Here is a 20,456-nt window from a genome sequence, read left to right as displayed (position 1 = left end):
TTTCGCCACAGGATGTCCCAGTGCCTATTTTCACATCCAAAGTTCTGTTTTTCTGTTCTTTACCCTCCTGTTGATGTTCATGGCTTAACTAGCTGCATGATTATTTTCTTGAGATATTGGGAAGTTTTATGACTCTTTCATGTTCTTGAAAAGCTGGCATTTAAGAGGTCTTCACTCATTGGCAGCATGACACGAGCCGGTCTATGTCATCTTCCAAACGTCCAAAAACAAATCAGATTCAAATCAGATTTATTTGTATAGCGCCAAATCATAACAAAGTTACATCAAGGCACAAAGCAAAACAACACAAACTTCATTGTAGCACTCTCTCACTTCTCTGGTGTTTGGTGGTGGTGTGAAGTCTGAGCCAGCCTGAACCTCAGTCATAATACAATGTGGGCATTGTCATAGTCGGAGTCCTCTGTTTGTTGATGTGTGTGAATCCATACTTGTGTCAGCAAGTAAAGGCTGGGGGGTTGCAGTCAGGTCTTTACCACATTCCTAATTGTGCCAAATGATCTGGGAGGTCCCAGTGTAAAATATGTCAATGGCATCTCTGTTGCTGTGGGTTTGGTAACATATGCATCATCAGCCCCGCTCACTGATGTCACTCTGATCCTCCAGTCAAAGCGAAGTCTGTTCAAATGAGTTTTTGGATCTAACCAATTGATACCGATAGCTAATTCGCTAAATATCACATCCTGAGATTTTAAAGTGGCAGATATCCAATACGTCATATACCAAATGTATTTTTAAGGTTAGTACATGCTAGCAAAACTATATATCCCTACTGGTTCAATGAGCCTCTCTTGAAGATTTTCATCAAATTAGACAATGGTTTCAGTGATTACACTTGATAAATGTATTTATGGCAGATAAAGAAAAAACAAAGGTTTAGTTGCTTTAGTTACCTGCATGCTTAATTTGATGTCTGTGTGCGCTTGTGGGATAAAAGGCGTAACTGCGTAAATGTTGATTGAACCGAGTTCAATCAGCATTGGCCACACTTTCATGTCCACTTTGCCCTGGGTGTCTGTGTAACATGAGCTTTGAGAGGAGGCGAACCTGCTCAGCTCATGATTGTCTCAGGTCAGTGGGAAAAGAGAAACTGGAGAGGTGGTGCAGGTCAAACAGGTGGCCCCAGCAAGTGACGAGGTCTTTTCTCACAGATTAGTTGCACCTTTTTAACAGGTGGCTTACGCAATTACTGATGACTAAAATGCAGTGCAGAGAGATGGATGTTGTTTACTTTAGATTGAAGACTCGTACAATACTTCAATTTCTCGGGGATAATGATCTTAGTACATAGTGCATAGAGGGACGTAAAAGTGATTACACTTCATGCTGATTTAGCAGGCTTGAGAATTTGAAGAATTTTATGTTTCTTTGGTAACCTAGGTGACTCACACAATCTCTAAGGAGATGCTGAGAATAGTAGAAGTGTTGATGGTCAGATTTCACTGATTGGTAATGTCCAAGAGGCTCTGAAATGTAAACTCTGGTGAGACAGAAGGACCAACTCCTTAAGTTTCAGTTTAATTAAGTCAGCATGATAGCTAAAGGAAACAAAACTCACAAGTTATCACAGTTATACAGCTTGGAGAAGAATCTGTAACAGTTTTAATGCCCACAAATTAAAACACATTGAAATGCAAAGAAGTACAGCATTAGTAAAAATATTGGATCTTTTCACCTAAAAGCCCAAAATAAAACCAATGTCTGTATTGCAATCTAGACAACTATCTCCGTCCTTGAAAGAAATGTTGAGAGTGGGAATAAGTGAAAGTGGCGAAGTATAAACAAAATCATCTTTGTAGTGACTGTATTCAGTGATAGGGAAGATTGAGCTCTCACTGTTTTGCCATTGAGGTGCAAGGACGCTGAGCTGTGTCTGCATCGGTGGGTGTGTAAAGCACAGCATTAAATCATACTGTGTGAAAAGGCAGCAGCTGATCCTGGTCCTGTTGTGATAGTGGCACGGTCTTTTGTAGAAGGACCATCCACAATAAATCTGCTCCACTCCCCTCGCACAAAGAGCAGCTTCCATTTATGGCTCCTGGGTGGGGGGTATGCCGCTGAATCAACAATGGAGGGAACAAGACCTCGCAGACCTCTGAATTCTTTCTCACACGGGGAATTCTGACAATTCTGTTATTAGGTCTGCTCAGTGCAAGATCATTTTTGCTTTAGTGTGAAAGAATGGCCTCTGTGGTGCATCATTATGTCACGACAGTCATGTTATACAGAAGACACGCATTGAGTATGAATTAGCACTTTCCTCAAACCCCTCCCCTTCCACAATAATCTGACACAAGGAAACTATTTTAAATTAACTCAGTCGAAGTTTACATTTTTTTCCCACAATCCTAGAAGCTTAGGGCCGAGAACTTCCGAAAAATTTTTTAATGTGCCAAAGACAATGAAAGCTCTAATTGAATCTTTAAAAGCGTAAAAATTCAAAAACATTCAAAAACATATTGCTCAATGATAGCTATGCTACACTTTTCTCTTTTGGAGTAAATTAAAGATTCAAAAATGTAGTTTGCTGGTGGCTTGTAGCTAAAATCAAGATCAACAATGATCTTTAACACAGATCGCCCCATTGTGGAGCATCAAACATTAAGCTTACATCTGTTACAAGCGCCAAACTGAGAACTTCCTTCCAAATGTTATTGTCTGCTAGTGCTTGTCATTAAAGCCTTTGTTGTTAAAAATAACTTCTCTATGGGGGAAACGCCACCATGACTAATTCTTAGGAAACACATGCTCAATCATGAACACCCTGCTTAAGGTTTCCAACTTAACCTAAACTCCTGTCGTGTCCGGACACATGCAGACCAGCCTCAACCTTTTCAACTGAGAGGTCAAGAAACAGTTGGTAGATCATTTCCATGTTTGCAAGAGGCCCATGAGGTAAATGTATACAGACACAGCAGTGATTTTTCTATTTGCCGACTGTGCCTTGAGCTTGAAAGTGTTTGGAAACTGCGAAAGAACAAACAAACCACCTACTGCATTGGTTTGTTCGAAAACATTTCATAGAGGTATTGAAATATTTAAGCTGAAGTAAAAAAAAAAAAAAAAAACGGCTTAGTGTGATTTGACTAAAAGGGTAAGTTGCCAAGGTGATGAATGCTCCAGTAGACCCAGCAGGAGGTCGGAGAAGAGACCCCACCGACAGCCAAATCACTCTACTGGGTCAGAAACCTGCCTGCATTTAGCACAACAGTACCATTACCACAATTTGTTGACTCAATGTACAGCTCATAATCAAAAACATCTTCACTTAATCCCATTTCACCGCACCTAAGTTTCAAAAGAATATTTGTCATTGAAATCTGCTTAAATGCAGTTTTTTCTGCATGCTAATAAACGTCAAATAAAAGCACACTTAAACAAGTTTATGAATACACTGGTTGAACGGAAATTAAAATTTTCTCATTTAGTAGGTTAGTATTTTAACTTCACATGTATACATAATTAAACTTAATGCACAATTTAAGATGTGTCTAAAGTAGGTGCACTCAATGTGTGATTTGTACTCTCAGTCTGGGTAAATATACACAAATATTTCATCAACTTTAAGTGCTATTAGTCTATCTAAATATGAACAGGTAGGTATATCATTATTACACGTATATACAGTTATTAAAAACAAGCCACATTTTGAGTGGTTTAGTTTAATTTTTGGTCTACTCATTCTCAAAGTAAAAAAAAAATGAATAAAAAATCACAAAATATGCTACACCAAGCACCAAAGACTGGCCTCCTTAGTCAAAACTGAGACATTCATTTGAAGAATCTGACGTATCATTTATTTAGCACCAATGACTTCCTTCCACTTAGAGACTTCCACCATACAACACAACAGCAAATGATATTTTATCTTTCATCCTAAGGCACCAAAAGCTGTAGTTGTATTACATCTTTGCAGACATAACTGTGTTGAGATTATTGTGTCAGCACTTTGCCTTCAACCAGTTTTCTTGCAGAGCCGATTAAAACACCATCAGCCTTCCCATTGTTCTGCACATAACGTATTCTCCAGAAGGCATTATAATGAACATCACTCATGGTTTATTTAGACTTTAAGACCATGTCATCAAAGCAATAACAATAGGTTAATATTCAGTGTTTAAACAAGGAAAGTGTGCTCCTCCCTCCCTGCCTATCTTTTTGTACAGCTGTGCTATAAATTTAGCGCAAAGTCATTTCCAGTGCAACCAGATAACAGAGACTAGAGAGTCACGGAGTTAGTTGTTTGTTTTCCTTGAAAAAATAAAAATAAAAATAAAAATTGATGGCTCCTGAAAATGTCAGGGTTTTTATTTTTCACAGTGACATCCAGTTTTATTTATCCTGATTCCTCATGACAAAATGTGGATACCAGCCAGTTTGGTGTTATTTCATCAGCCCCCTCTCCTCCATAGTGCAGAGATAATAAACTGTACTTAACTAAACGCCTCCAAAAGGAAGTCTCAGCTGCACGTTTTGTCTGTGTGAAGGTTTTGTTATTGAATATGTTAACATTACATGCACAACTGCTGTCTAAGGGAAGACTCACAAAATCAATTGTGAAATTCATTTTCGACCTGGTAAGATTGTCTGTCCAAAGGAGGACAGAGAAAAGTGTACCTGAAACCCTCAATTATGACAAGAACCGAAAAAGGCAAAGCAAAAGAAGTTACACGTACAAGCTAATGGGGGAAATCCAGATAAACACTTTGGATTGTAAGTGATCAAAACCAATTTAATAATATTTGATTCTCAATCTTCAAAGTATTTGTGTGAAGCAACTTGGCCACAGCATTCAAGAAATATTAAACAACAGATGGTACTAAGTGTCAGTCTTAAGAAAGAGACAAAAGAAAATGCTTCTAGTATCTAGGCAGGCAATGTAGGGTAATTGGAAAAAAAGATAAACAATTTGTATAAATGATTTATTAATGGACAAGCAATCAGAGGTTTAACTGAATGTCACCAGAGAAACTCATGCCTTTTCACCGTGTGCTGGGAAGCTACAATCCCGGCTGCTCTGCAACAGTGGGGAAAATAATAAACATTAAAGTCGTTATCAAATAAATGGTCATGACTGCCATGACAGCAGGGGAAAACTTTGATGGCACAAGAAAACGAGCAGCAATGACTACAATATATTTTCAAAGCTGAAATTTTATATTAAAAAAAATCTGTGTCGTTCAGGTGTCTATGCTGCTAATGATTATTTTGGCACATCTCAATGTTGACTGTGAATTCTGAAGGTGCGGAGCTGTGCTGAGAAAGTCCTCCCTACCCCCAACTAAAAAATTACAGCCTGTGCAAAACCCAGAGTAACATCCTCCTTTCAGGTGGCATTGAATTTTCTTCATGAATATCTGAATATTTTAAACTTAAGCTTTTTTAACTTGGGCAAAGTTTGCACTAAAGTTATGCCAGTAGAATACTTTTACAAAAAAAAAACAACAACAACAACAACACTCAAAAAATCAAAAAACCACATCAACTGAACATTTGATGAAAAGACTCCTAATTATAAAAGATAATTGCTTGCATGACTTTCATTGTTCATCTCTTTGCAACTCTAGCTCAAGTACTTGTGCCTGTGTTGATTCTAATGCTGGGCATCTGAACACAGAGACAATGCTCCACTAATGAGCAATGACATGGAGCTCCATTGGGCCGTGTTGGAAGAGGATTGCCTGCTTTTCAGGAAAATAATGGGCAGATAGTGGCATGTCCTTGTACTAAAGCTGAGGGTCCTACTGCCAGGGGCAGAAAAAAATAATGCCTTCACTAATTAATAGGCAAACCCTAAAAAAAATGTTGATGTCGTGGACCTAATAAAAAAAAAAAAGACAGAATTGAGATGTATTATTGAAACTTTACAATCAGCCTTTACGGAGTGATAAATTATGCAATAATATAAAATCAACGCAAACCTAAACACACAAAGTAGGCTATGATAAAGGACACAGGTGTAACAGACACAGGCATTACCTGGATTTCTGTAAATTGGTAATTTTTTTTATAAGAGTCTGACTTCCTGTCTCCAGCAGGTGGCGCTCTGATTGTGTCTGCTGGAGTTATAAGGACTTCTTGTTTTATGATGAAGACTTCAAATATTCAAATATGACCACCTCAGCAGATACACGTTATAAAGAACTTATAACTTTCATCTTCATTATTTTGAGATGCTGAGCGACCAGCAGGTCATTTGTATCCAGGCTGTGAAAGCACTTTGTTTTGATATCATAACAACATCATATACAAAGATTCAAAATAGTGGACTTCCTGTTAGAGTTGGATTTGGGTCGGAAAGACTTTTCCGTGCGTCTTTCCATGATACAAGTGTGTACCGACTTCCTTTTGTTTACATCAATCTGGAGCAGCTTGACTTTTTTAATTTTCAAAATTTTTGTAACCTATAAAATATCAAGTTTTTCCTCCAGCCCTGACACGCTGACCATGTTTGGTGAGTTTTGGGGTTATGTTAAAGCTGACAGAAGGGCGCAGGTTCTGGCACTGGAATAATAATAATACCCACAGGTTCAATAGAGCTCGTATGCTTGTTCCTGTTTTCAGTTAGCCGAAAACTGACTAAGATCAGTGTCCACCACAGCATGTCAAATAAGAAGTGTAAATTCAAAATTAAGAGTGGTACTTAGCACATGTCTGTATTTCAGGCCCTCATGTAGCAGAAGTATGGAGGGACATTTTCGTAGATTAGTGGAGAGAGCTTAAGGATAACATGTTCTCTTACCAACTGATGGTTGGTCAGTGCTGTGACTGATGAAGCAGACGAAGGGCCAACAGAGACAAACTGAACTGAAAGTTTGTGGTTCAGGCCAGTGAAACTACACTAACAAACCTGAGGGTTTGCATGCTAAACAGCACTTAGCACGTATGCAAGTCAACATAAAAAAAATAAAAAATAAATAAATAAATAAAGATTAAAAAAAAAAAGCTAGCTGAGGTGCAGGGCTACAAAACAACCTCCATCCTTAAATTCAACTGTAGGCAAAACGCAGTAACAAAACCAGAAGAACTAGGAAACACTGCTGAAACTCATAGGTGCAAAAAACTGACAGGCAGACGCGGTGGGACGCGTTCACACATACAAGGAAAACAGGGATGATAGGACACAGGTTAGAGAAATTTAGGGGGGGGGGGGTAGAAAATAGGCAGAGATAGAAAGTAAAACAGAAAAATGGACAGACAAGAAAGTCCAAACATGAAAAACATGCACTGTGATAATGAAGTAAGAGCATGACCGTTCTGGGTATCACTTTAAGATTATTTATATTTGTAAATGTCGAGTGGTATTTTGTCATGGGGAAGTACTGTTGGCGGTGCACAAACAAGCTGAAACCAACAAAGTAACCACATTAACGTGTTTTTCTGACAGACAAGCTTCGTAAAGACCACATTAGGCTGCTGTTTTAGCCTGCCTTGGATGTCACACTGTCACATTTTAATAAACTCCGTGTATTCTGGCATCGCTTTGGAGCAGTTGCTGATGCTGTGGTTGGCTTGACAAGAAAAGGCCATGCTCAGATTTTGCAGGTTAGTCAGCTGCAATTGGATCACGATCAGTGAGTCGTCAACTGTTAATAATAGAAGGAACTATGCTGCCATCTTGTGGCGATGAAAACAGGCACGTCAACATGTCTCTCACCAAAGAAACATTCTTGGGGACTAACTAATACTAATGTGGTGGGACCGATCCTCTGGGCTGCAGGCTCGGTGATAAGGCACATGTGTTTGGAGCTGAACGTGATGCCTGAAACAAATTGGTTCCTTTCGCTTATGTCCATTCACCCTAAACACCAAATCCAGACAAAAGGCAATACAAAGGCAAGACGACTGTAAGTCATCTGTCCAACATTAGGTGGCGCTGTAGTTTCCTCCTTTAGGAACCCAACAACCGTCAGTCTCATCCTCGGGGTTTAAATTTGTCTTTACTCATTGTGTTGTTATGCCTCATTCTCTTTATTCATTGTTGTGTTGCATACTCTTCATGACTTTTTGAAATGTAATTTGCAGCTACGCAAAAAAAAAAAAAATTCTACCATGATTCTACCAAAGTTGGCACACAAAACTGATATGATTCTGCAAAATAAAAAACAACTTCCAAGCGTAAAATTCAAAATGCCACTGCAAGCCGTGCAGCCACTAAGAAGTCATTTGTTCATCCAACCTAGTGGCGCATTTTCTGACACGCAGAACATTTTTTCACGTGTTTGGACCGTGTTCTGGTGTCGCTGGCGTTTTGGCTGATTATGCTCAGAGGTGGATTACTCGGTGTGTGTTACAGGATGAACACCAGACATGTCTGCTCTGCAGTTTTTTTTTTGTTTTTGTTTTTTTTTTCTTTTTGGATTTGGGAGGGGGGGGGGGTCGTGCATCTCTCTCTGGTTCTTTTGAGATGCTTTGATGGAAAACTCTGCAGACAGCCGGGACGGACAGACCTGAACAAATAATGGAGGGTGGACACGGTGGGGAGTAGTCAGCGGTGCGGTCCTTACTCATTGGTTGCCTCAGACACAGTAGCTCTCTCCCTCTCACTCTCTCATAAATGCGCTCCCACCACCGACCGGAGCAGATAATCACAGGCCACCGAGAGAGGGACACACCTTCCGCTGATTTTGCCTCAGTTAACACGGGGATGCGTTTTGATTCGGGAAAAGGGGGTCATCAGTCCATTATTTGAGTGTGTTTTTTAGCTCGCAGTTTCGCAATTTTTGCGACTTCTTCCCCCCCACCCCACCCCCTGCATAGGTTACGACTCAGCTCCGCTCCAACTCGACGATGACTGGGGTTTTCGAGAATTTAAATACTGATATGCATTCGAACCAGATTACCTCAAACAATTATCACAGCTTGCACAAATCGCAGGAGTCCCCGACTCTGCCGGTGTCCACGGCCACGGACAGCAGCTATTACAACAGCCAGCAGCCTGGCCACTGCGCCGGGTCTCCTTTTGGCCAGCTGGCCTCCTACCAGTACCACGGCAGCGCCACGAACACTGTGCCATACAACGCCAAATCCTACGACCTTGGCTTCAACTCGTCTTATGGTGCATACAGCTCCTACGGCTCCAACTCCTCTCCCACTCCTGTCGATACAGGTAAGGCAGTCCAAATGTTTGCTTGCATCGTGTTTGATTCGTTTATTTATATCACATGCTTTTATTTGTGACCAGACTTGGAAACTTGCTCAGGGCATAAAACCATGATGACAAGATAATTATGAGTCCAGTTAATTAATATTAAACACAACTATTTCTTTCTTCCCTCCAATAATTTTAAAATCTGTTCAAATTAAATCGATTAGACCTTTAATTGCGTACACACATATTTCAAACGCACTCTGACGTTAGTGAAACATCCACTTATTTAACACTGACAATTTGCAAAAATCCCCTATGTCTAAAAATCTGCTGTATTCGAATGTTTCTTCAGAGAAAGAAGAGAGCGAGCCAGAAATCCGGATGGTTAATGGAAAACCAAAGAAGGTCAGGAAACCTCGAACAATTTACTCCAGCTTCCAACTGGCTGCACTTCAACGACGGTTTCAAAAGACGCAGTATTTGGCTCTACCTGAACGGGCCGAGCTGGCAGCCTCGCTGGGCCTCACGCAAACACAGGTGGGTACAGCCAAATATCCATTTTATATCTAACACGAGACGCTATTAAACTGTTATGCGTGGCTTTGACCTTAGAAATACCCATTCACCAATTTTATGCTTATGTTGTTTTTCTTTATTAGGTTAAAATCTGGTTCCAAAACCGTCGGTCCAAGTTCAAGAAGTTGTGGAAAAGTGGAGAAATCCCCCCGGAGCAACATGTTGCTTCCAGTGAATCTCCCCCCTGCACGTCTCCACCAACAACAGCATGGGACTTTCCACAGACTCAAAGAATGAACAGTGTCAACTCCAGTTTACCTCAGAGCAGCAGCCCTCCCAACACGACTGCGCCCTCGTCGTTTTTGGCAAACTACTCCTGGTACTCAACCACGAACTCTACCACGCATCTGCAGCCTCCTCTGGTCCAGCACCACCACAACTCCGCCATAAGCGCAGGGACGATATTCTGAACAAAACAAATCAAACAAACAAACAAACAAAAAAAAAGATCGGGTTGAGATCGGACAATACTGGTGATAAAAGAAAAATGCCAATACTTTGATTGACCTCGTGTGCGCGCTATGCGAACTTTACGAGCAAGCGTGTAGGATAAGTTAATGGAGCCAGACAGGCTCATGGACCTTGCCAGCATTGCGCTGGCAAATCGGTAGACACAGATTTCTACAGTTATTTTTGTATTTATTTATTTTGTTTATGTCGAGGGATGAATGAACCACTATTACCCAAAGCAATCACAGCCTGGGCGCAAGCCCACTTTTACGCGGACGTCACTTTTTTTGCCATTGCTGCAAAATAAAGCATTCATCGCAGGACAACCTGTCACAAATGTAGCACAAATTAACTGTATCGTGCCTTTTTTCAATATGACCTCATTTTTTGTTGTGCGATAAAACAGCTTACCTTCATCCATTCCTCATGTCATTAGTTGATTTGAATATATTTGGCGGTAAGTGTATGAATCCACGTTTGTAAATATTTTACCACAGCTTTTTGATAGCCCATGACGCTTTGATCTTTTTTTTTTAGGCTATTGGTGCAAATCCATTAACCACCGTAAGCTACTGATTGTCCTACCCTCTGATTTACTTGTATCACACTTAATTGTATTTTTGTCTTATTTATTTTAGCAGTGTTTCATATATGGCCAAGCGTTATTTAAATAAAAAAATGTTTTCTGTGCATAGCTCATGAATCACCTTTTTTCTCTCCAAAAACATATTCTGTGCAATAAGAGATTTTTTGTTCAGACACTGTATGACTGGGGAGAAATGATATTATGCTGGCATCCTGTGGTGGTGGTAGGTAACTCGTTTGCTTTGTTTTATTGAATTAAAATTTATTTTTTTCTTATTTATTTTAATTTAATTTAGGTCGGACAATGTGTTTTAGTGTAAACATACACCGAATAGGCTACTTAGTGAGCTTTGTGTGATTTTTTTCCTCGGATTTTAGAAAATAAAAATAAGTAAAAATATATATATATACATATATGTTGGCGTAATATTACACATTTAACCAGTTAAATAGTATTAGCTTAAATTTACACATTTAACCAGTTAAGGGAACTATTCCCTTTTTTTTTAATCTCTTCCTGCTACAAATTAGAGTGGCTTATTGTAATTTGTATGTTATGCTTGCATGTATTTTGTTGATGGTTGACTGAAAATCGGCGAAAAAGACAAAAGAAAAAAAAAGTGCAAAAATTCATTGTTTAGCATGCTATGCTAACACACGGCTGTGTTCCTTAGCAACCAGAGCACAGCGGATGTTGTCAGGGCCGTTCGTCGTTTAGCCTTGAGGCTACCTGACAGGTCACATTGATTAAAGGATATTTCTTATTTTCAACAATTCATTAGTAACTTAAGTGCGTTAGGATGCTACCACAAGCGCGGACAAGCGTAAAATGATTCATCAACTGTGTCAGGTTGCATTAATTTTAGCATGTAAAGCTGCCTGAGGATGGTTAGCCGAGCCGGGGCTCGGGCAGGCAGAGGCCCCGGGGCGCAGGCTGGAGGGGAAGATGATGGTGGGTATAAATGGACTCTGGATCTTCAGACTCTCTGGAGTCACAGAGCCGCTTTCCAGACGTTTTATGAAGTCAGCCTTAACAAGAGAGAGGAAGTTGGTCCAAGAGCCTGAAGCTATACAGCATCATGGGAACATTTCTTACGTCTCCCAAGTCTGTGATCTCAGAGGACGAGCGGACTGACCGACATAATCACCAGTGTAGGTCATGTACACGTCCTGATAGATAGATAGATAGATGTAATGACATCACTCAGTCATGATTATCTCTGTCCTATTCTTGTCTTTCTTCCCTTCAAACGGCCACTGGCCATAAAGTGGGATGTTTCCTTGAACATAATTAGGACTGTAGTTTGTTATATCTCCATGATGGTGGCCTCCTCCCTCCCTGGGGCTGACAGGATCAGATCGTTGGCATGCAGCAGGTCTGTGCTCAGCACCAAAACATTACATCTACATGTTTACAAGTGCAGTTAAAATACCTAAAGTGTTATTGTGCAGAGTAGGCTCATGGCAGGCCTGCATGATCACTTGATCACTGTGGACTGAAACGATTGGCTAATATATAATTCAGTTTTCTCACTACATTCACTAATGTGTGGCTTCACTTGTACCCCAGATAGGAAATAATACACAAAAGATTTATAAATAATACAGCCCAAGTTATTTTACAATATTTGATCAAATAAAATATGATTTCCGGATGCTCATGTGACCTGATTCGTGGATTAGAGCTGTGGTTTATACTTTTGCATTTCTCTAGGCAACTTGTAAATGCCATACCCTCCTAATTTATACCCTGATCTGTAATTTCATCCACATTTTCTCTGGTTTGAGCATTCTGGCTTTCAAATCTGAAAGCCTGCAATTACTATATAATTCTTCGCAATTTTAGATGTCCTAATATGGGGTGTAATTTTTATACAAGACAATTTCCCGCTATTTCAAGCATCAACATTGTCAAAGTTGTATGTACATAATAAATGGGAATATCAATGCATAGTTTTTAGCCTAACATCTTGACTCAACGATAATTATATCCGTGTGGAGCCTACGCGGAATTAGCCTGAATTGCATGGTAACTGCTGCTTTAAATTTTAAAAAATTACTCATAATTTCCCCCAAAGATTACCAAGATCTCGAGTGCACAATGTCATCAGCGTAATGAGGAGTAAACATTTATGCTAATAATCTACATTTTTTTCCCCATCAGCTATAAAGAGGGGAAATAAAGCAGACATTTTCAGTCATATTCTGAACTCTGCTGCTATAGCTCAGACCAACACATGGGACACATTTTATGGGATTAAAGCGCTCCTCGTGTGTCTGTGCCGCAGGATGCTGCTGCTCATCTGCCTCCATGCAGATTTCGGAAACCCCTCAGAGGGAGCTGGCCTCTTCAACGCCAAACTGAAAGGTGTGTATGAAATGCTTATTTCTTACATTTTAATTGAAAGTATAGCGTGGCGACTGAATGCATCCGAGAGCTTAAAAAAAGACAAACCAGGAAGCACAGTTGATTTTCGTCGCAGGCATAATCCAACCATTTTCCCTCCTCTCTCCAACATTTATCTACTTTTGCTCTTATTCAAATCGGTGAATGTTGCTGATTCTTTGATGGATCCCAAAACTATTTGACACACGAGTTCCTATTCGTGGGACCCTTGGTCTATTTCATGCTGTAACTTCGGTTCAAGAGAAAAGAAGTCTGCGGTGTATTTAACGTGCAACCAGGGAGATTCTTTTATGTGAAAAAGTCCTATAGCTCAGCAAGCTGCTCACACCAGGAGGAAATGTAGCCTAAGGAAGAAGGAAGAGGAGGAGGATGGGGGGTGGGGGGGGCACAGAAGTTTTTTTTTTTTTTTTTTTTTTGTCGCTGCTTTCATTACTCTTGCATTGTGCTTTGCTAATTTTGAAGCCTCTTCCCATTGACAACTCCGTGATGTACACCTGCAAGCAATTTGCCAGCCTTATACATAGGCTAAGTCTGAGGGAACAGTGACGAAATGGCAGCTCACCTATTTCGCTGTGTGGTTTTTTCTTTTTTTTTTCTATGGCAGCAGCAAATTTCTTTCAGAGCACTATCTCTTTTGTCAACGCAAAAAGATCCTCCGTGCGAAAAAAAATTGCTCATAATTACCTCAGAGATAGGAAACTGCATTAGAATAAATAAGGGCGAAATTACTGTAATTATGCTGGGTTTGATGGGCTCAGCTCGTATAATCAAGAGGAGAATACAGCGAAATAACACTGACCCTCTTGGGTGTGCAGCTGCGCCTTTCTAGGGCTAGGTAGGCAGATTTATGTTCCCTTCAGCAGCAACAGCACAATTCATATTCTTTCTCAACAGTATTTAAATATACATAAACCTATTCCGTATGTAAGCTTGTTCACAAAGAACCGGATTGGTTTTACGTTTTGATTTAAAATAACAATGGAGAGAGTCGAAGCAGAGGATGTCCTATACAGAGGAAGCATATTCTAAACCGAGCTCATTATTATTATTATTATTATTATTATTATTGTTGTTGTTATCAGTTTTTCTGAAAGTTTGTAGCATATGTGAACGTGTGTTCATGTTACTGTATATACTACCACTTCTACTATTACTACTGCTGATAGTAATCGTTTACTGAGATTATAGGATGTATTCCCAATCTGTGTGATGGATATATCTATTAAAACATATAACGTGGAGACAAATGAAAAACGGATCGTGCCCGGTTGTGATGTGATGGTAGTTAGCTGTGACTTCTCTGGACTCATGCTGGCCTCAGTCAGTTTTAGAGGGGAGCTGTGCAGGCCGTGGATATTTCATCAAATATGTCATTATAATTGCAAAACATGTTCATGTTCACGTCGCTGCAAGAAGGCAGCGAGCACAGGCGGCGCCTCTGCAATAGATGTGTTTCTTTCACTCTTCGTTTCTGTTCAATGTATCATAAAATAACTTTTGTTTGTTTCGTGACCATTTTACCTTCTCTTTTTTAATGTTCTTTTTTTTCTCTCATATTATTCATTGGCCGATATATAGTCCAGTGTCATCGATAGTATAACTTTACCTAACGTGGTTTTATATTATTGGCTTTCAAAAAAAAAAGTAAATAAAAGAGGAAAAAAAAAAACAAACTCAAACAAAAAATGTGTAACAGATAAATGCAAATACAGATTAAAAAAAAGGTTTTACAATTTAGGCTTTTTTTAACCAGACCAGCAGTATTAAAGGATAAAGCAAATGAAAATGCATATGACAGATTTGCGTTATAAAGGAAATTAAGTGTGTGAACAAAATGAAAAGTTCAGAGAAGGTCTTTGAACTTTTCACTTTCTCCGTTCTGATCTGCCCTGTCTGCCCATCCAGTCTTTTTTGCCGCACCTGCCTCTGGGGCAATTATTCACTTAACACAACTGATCTCTCTCATTCATGGCCCACAATGAGGATTGTCAAAGACAAGTAGAGGGGAGATTCTTTATATGCAAAATTTAAACGAGTTAAGCTTAGTTGTTGAATGAATCTGGTCTCCCGCACTGCAATGATTAAATCACAATATAAAAAGCAATGTAGTTTACGACTGACTGTGATTTCTGGAATATTCAGGATAATTTGTTTAATCTCCGTTTAACGTCTAAACTCTGGCTGGACCACATTAAAACTAAATACATTTTCGACATTTTGAATGCACCACACATAGATCTGTGATTCTTATGTCACTGTAGAGTTGTGAGCACATCTGCAGCCAGTGAGCAACAGCAGCAGCACAAATCCATTTAGGCTAAATGACCATAAATCTAAACCACTGGCCCTTTGCACCTCACAGAAAACCTCATGCACACACTGCATGTTCGAATAATCAACAGGATGCTGTGTGTCAGCTCACATTAAACCTGGACGAAGCCAAAGCCTTTCTTTTCACGCAGGAGGACGGTGGGGGGGTGGGGTGGGGGGGTTGAGGATGTGAATTAGACACCTCTCTTGACATAATTTAAATCAGTATTTTACTGCTTTTGAAACTTTGCACATTATGTACATAAACTTCAGAAACAGATAAATAAATTAAAATGATCAATACAAAACTAAATATTTTCTATGTTGACTAAACACATCTCGACAAATACAGAAAGCCTAAAACCCTGTTTCACAGCGTATCCAGTACAGCACAAAAACAAATCTGAAAATTATGTACAAAATACAGTGACATATGAGCTGCTCACCCTCGGGATATTTTTTTTTTCTAAAGCAGCAAATCGTCAGGCCTTTTACATTTTTTCACATAACATCGGGGGCACGGCATAGAAAAGCTTTTGCTTGCATTAGTGCAGCATTAACAACACAGTGTTGTTATTTCAAACACACTTACAAAATGAACACAGATCGACCTCAACAGAAAAAACTAGTCTGAATAATTTAACTTAAATAACAAACACATATAAACAACATAGTAGCAATTTGAGGCTTTGCACAAGATGCTGTGTGGTTGAATGTGCTGTAAGCATAATGGCCGGATGGTAACTGGTGGAATTTCTAAACTGTTATTATTTGGTCGGAGAAACGCCCCTGTGGCCTAATTAACCTTTAACTCTTGATGAATGCAGATTGAGTTTGGCTCCTCATCACCTTGGGCCCGACAACGTCGTAAACAAACACGTGTTTTCTTATCAACATGTAGCCCACAGCTCAATAACAGAATAACTTACACAAATATGATTATTTTTTTTAAAATAGAAACTGACACAAACGTGATCAACAGCGGACCAAAAAAAAAAAAAAAAGAAAAGAAAAAAGAAAAAAGAAAGAAAGAAAAAGATCCATTTGTCTTCGATTTCCGCTGACTGTCACGGACTGGTTGCCCTTGGGCGCATGGCGTGCCTTTTCCAGTCTCTCGGCTCCCCTCCTCCGGTATGAGGAGGCCACTGTGTCGGCGGGCTGCGTGCGGCAGCAGACTCCGGGGGTTGGTGGGGTCGGTGGGGTTGTGCATTGTCAGTGCTGAGGCCGCAGAGAGCGGCTGTGAGCTCCTTCACCATCCTGACACCGGAGCCGGGGACGGAGTCCAGGGCGGAGGTCTGTGTTCACATGAGCTGTGACTGTTGCATAGACTCTTGGTGTGCGCTTGGATACCATGAGGTGTAGCTGGGAATGTAAGATCCGGTTGTGCCCATTGAAGTCTTGACGGTGGTCGGCGAGGTCCAAACAGGTGCCACGGAAGGAGAGCCGCTCGAAAGTCCCCGGCCAGTGGCCAAAGCGTTGGTGTCAACTGTGCCACCACCTTGTTTCATCAGTTTCTTGAATTTAGATCGCTTATTCTGAAACCAGATCTTTACCTGGAAACACAAAGAGAAAGACAATTCTAAATAGGTGCACTTTATTTTTTTTATTTTTTTATGTTTTGGAAATTAAGGCAATGAATATAGATGGAGAAAATTAATACGGACTATTGTATTTAAAATAATAGCATCGTTCAAATAAATATGAAACTGCTTACGGCATTATTGCATTAACACGCTGGTATCTTGCTGCCACTATAGTGATTATGGCAGTGAGTGTATTGAGTGTATATAGTGGGTGAGTATAGGCCACTATATAATATAATTTGTAGCACAGTAGTGGCACAAATAGCACTAAAAGGCCTGATGGCTGAATAAAAGCACTGAACATAGATATTATTATGGTATGGCCGGCGGTGGGTGGGTTTCTCCTGGACTTGCCTGTGTCTGAGTGAGACCCAGCGACGCCGCCAGTTCGGCTCTCTCCGGTAGCGCCAAGTACTGAGTTTGTTGAAATCTCCTGTTCAAAGCCTGGAGCTGTAAACTCGAATAGATAGTCCTTGGTTTTCTAATCTTTTTCCCTTTCCCGTTGAACCGAACCTCGCCGCCTTCGACCACCGTGTTTTTCTCTGTTTCGGGTGCTGGAGGAGACAGAAAACAGCAGAGAGGGTGAAATGAGGATGCAGTTGTAGCCAAGTGTTGCTCACCAATAAATACTCCAGCGCTGTACTTTAGGTATAATTATCCTTAATTGCATACATTGTTTATAGCGTTACGCAAGAAATAATTACCGAGACTAATTCCAACCTCTGGGTCCTCGCTTCGAAGCAGCCAGGTTTCTACTAAGTAAACAGGGGTGCTTCCACCCAAAGCTAATATTTAGGGTGCTGCTGCGCACTTACCTGTTTCCTCTAACCGGGTCTGTGTGAGTGCCGAGCTGTTTTGGTAGCTCTGTACTGTGCTCAGATAGGGACTGGTGGAATGGCTGCCGACCGAGTTTACATACGGATAACCCAGCGATCTGGGGAAGGATGATCCTGGACTGTAGCTGTCGTGCTGGGTATGACCTGCAGAATGTAAACAGTGCATGGGGTAGTGTCCGTGAGACACGGAGGAAGGCGACATTTGTTGATTCGGGGGTCCAAACTCCATGAAAACGGTTTTTCCTGAGGCAGGGCTATTAAGACTTTCTGGAATTGTAGTCATTGTCATCTCTTCTGGCGGGTCCGCTTGTCTTGCTTTTGTTGTTTTCCTTCTATGATCTCAGTGAAGGATGGGTCCCAATTTAAGCCGAACAGATTTTTTCTCTTTCCATTCATAAGAAAATGTAGTTTGTGCCTGTGAAAAGTCCTAGGTATGATGCTGTGGACCAAGACAAACTCGCTCAAAGGTTTGAATCTCGGACTCATGAATATTCATCAAAGACTGTCGCTGATTGGTTCACCCTTTCCAAGAGGAAAGCCGATTGGCGACGCTGGGGCTGGGTCCGAAGAACCTGATAAAGTGAAGGAAAACCACAAAACCTCAGATTTCCTTTTGACATGTGAAGATTCACCATTATTGTTCTTATTGTTATTGTTATTATTGTTGTTGTTGTTGTCGATGTTTTCTATTTTGAAAACAAAATAATCGAATTCACATTGAGTATTAAAAGGTGACGTTTTTCTGAGCTGCCTCAACGCCATTCAAAATTGAAATATTAAATCAAATGTTGCCATTTGATTTAATATTGTATTAGTTCAGGCCTCTATAATACAGTAAAAGCTCTGTCATGTTGCATTCGGAGCTGCCGTTTGTCTTATATCAGTTTAAGCGCCATTTAATAAAGTTAAATAATATTTCCAGGCTCGTTAAAGCTGCTGTCTGCGGGCCGGTTTGATTAAAGCTTTTTTTTTTTTTTGATTAAAGCTCCTAATGCTCTATCAGGAGGAAGGTGTATTACCATAACACTAGTGTTCAATTTTCATAAGTAGGTCTGTAATTAGTCATGTATTTAACACTTGCAGTGGCTTGAGGTCTCAGTTACACCTGGCAGCGGTGGGATATTAAAACAGTTTGCTCTGATGTGAACTGGGGACGTTTATTGGTCCCCGTTTGGCCTAATGACATACAACCGCAGAAAACATTAAACGACACCAGAAATCGGATTTACACATAAAAGAGTGTTTTGTTTTGTTTTTTATGAACTTCATGAGCCTTCAGCTGTTACTGATCGGCGTGTAATTGAACAAAGTCCCGGGTTGTATTTTCACCTGCTGACTTCTGTAAACTCGGCAAGTTGGTAAATGAAGTTTTATAAGAATATGACATACAGTAGGTTATTTTCAGGGGGTGGGGGCGGGGGGTGGTTTGTTTCATTGCTCGGATAGATACCCCCCCAGCCACAACACAGCCATGCATGAGTGCCCACAGGCCTATTTTCTTATCACTTTGAAACTCTTTCTAAACGACTTAAATCATTTCGCATCGCGATCAATTTATGGTCAGAGTTTTGTTAAACACTGGAACCTCTGATTAGCATGGATTTAAGAGAGGGAGTGGGGGGTCTCCAACCAGCCTCCCACCGCCTAACAAGAGTAATTATCCACAGACATTTGATTTAATTGAACTGACGACTTACAAAACAGGAGAGCTTTTTCTTGGGTCTGCGTGTCTGGACCTCCACCTCCTCAGCGCCTCACACGGAATCACCGCAGCAGAACTGCATCCTCATTTCAACCCGGAGCTAAAACAACCTCAGTGTTTGGTAAAAAACAAAACAAAAATAAAAAAAACAATCACGTGATGGAAAAGAAGCAGATAAGTCCGCGCCATCCGGGGTCAGACAGCCTCCATGGGATGAGCATGGTGAGAGGAGAAGCCGGAGCAGAGAGTCTCCAGCAGCAGTTCATATTATCAGGACTCAGTGTCAGGCTGCAGCTCTTCCTCTGCTGTCTGTGCAGAGCAGCAGCACAGCCCCGCTGCTCCATCCGCAGTCCCTCCAACTCCACCTGAATAACAAATTAAAGGCAGTTAAATTCCCTCACTGTCATTATCAGTGTAATTACATAATTGATCTCCAAAACAAAACTAGCAAGTTGCAAAATGTGTTATCAAAATGCAGGCGCTGACATCACGGCGCGTGTGCCACAGTGTGCCAGGCGGCTGCGGATGGCTGAATTTAAAGATTTCTGTGAAATATTAGGCTATAACGAAAGCTGGTCCCTTGTCCCCTAAAATAGGCCAATTTGAAGTGATTTCTCTGGAATTACTTTCGAAAAATGCTTCAAGATTTCCTCTATCAACAACGACAGTGATAATGGCAGTACAACCAATAATTATCATCTTCCAGAACAGAGGACAGATTTTTATGGGTACTTGGTGGGTGCGACTGATAACTGTCATTATTTTCCCACGATTATAGTATCTGCAAACTGAAACGCGGCTGTGAGCAAAACCATTAACAGAATAGAGTCAGAAATTGCAGAAAAATGTAAAATAATAGCAGGAGAATGGTACTAATAATAGAAATAATAATTAGAGG

General features: G+C 40.4%; 2 protein-coding genes across 2 annotated transcripts; one reads left to right on the top strand and one right to left on the bottom strand.

Moving 5' to 3' along the window:
* The first annotated feature begins 8,518 nt into the window (after positions 1-8,518).
* On the top strand, positions 8,519-10,829 carry dlx2a (distal-less homeobox 2a). The gene is made up of 3 exons (XM_029530481.1): positions 8,519-9,127; positions 9,462-9,646; positions 9,769-10,829. The coding sequence occupies exons 1-3, from the start codon at positions 8,809-8,811 to the stop codon at positions 10,093-10,095; spliced, it is 831 nt and encodes a 276-aa protein (XP_029386341.1). The 5' UTR covers positions 8,519-8,808; the 3' UTR covers positions 10,096-10,829.
* A 3,997-nt stretch (positions 10,830-14,826) lies between these two features.
* On the bottom strand, positions 14,827-20,033 carry dlx1a (distal-less homeobox 1a). The gene is made up of 4 exons (XM_029530867.1): positions 19,554-20,033; positions 17,836-18,428; positions 17,375-17,574; positions 14,827-16,990 (listed from the first exon to the last, which is right to left on the bottom strand). The coding sequence occupies exons 2-4, from the start codon at positions 18,143-18,145 to the stop codon at positions 16,739-16,741; spliced, it is 762 nt and encodes a 253-aa protein (XP_029386727.1). The 5' UTR covers positions 18,146-18,428; positions 19,554-20,033; the 3' UTR covers positions 14,827-16,738.
* Between the last annotated feature and the right edge of the window lie 423 nt (positions 20,034-20,456).

Source organism: Echeneis naucrates, chromosome 21 (genome assembly GCF_900963305.1).
Source record: "Echeneis naucrates chromosome 21, fEcheNa1.1, whole genome shotgun sequence".
Classification (NCBI taxonomy): domain Eukaryota; kingdom Metazoa; phylum Chordata; class Actinopteri; order Carangiformes; family Echeneidae; genus Echeneis; species Echeneis naucrates.
The sequence above is the reverse complement of the archived record's forward strand: the minus strand, read 5'-3'. Positions and strand labels throughout refer to the sequence as shown.

Coding starts and splice junctions, on each gene's coding strand:
- dlx2a (XM_029530481.1), top strand. CDS start 8,809: ATGACTGGGGTTTTCGAGAATTTAAATACTGATATGCATTCGAACCAG. Junction 9,128..9,461: donor TCCCACTCCTGTCGATACAG/GTAAGGCAGTCC, acceptor ATGTTTCTTCAG/AGAAAGAAGAGAGCGAGCCA. Junction 9,647..9,768: donor TGGGCCTCACGCAAACACAG/GTGGGTACAGCC, acceptor TTTCTTTATTAG/GTTAAAATCTGGTTCCAAAA.
- dlx1a (XM_029530867.1), bottom strand. CDS start 18,145: ATGACAATGACTACAATTCCAGAAAGTCTTAATAGCCCTGCCTCAGGA. Junction 17,575..17,835: donor GACCCGGTTAGAGGAAACAG/GTAAGTGCGCAG, acceptor TGTCTCCTCCAG/CACCCGAAACAGAGAAAAAC. Junction 16,991..17,374: donor TGGGTCTCACTCAGACACAG/GCAAGTCCAGGA, acceptor TTGTGTTTCCAG/GTAAAGATCTGGTTTCAGAA.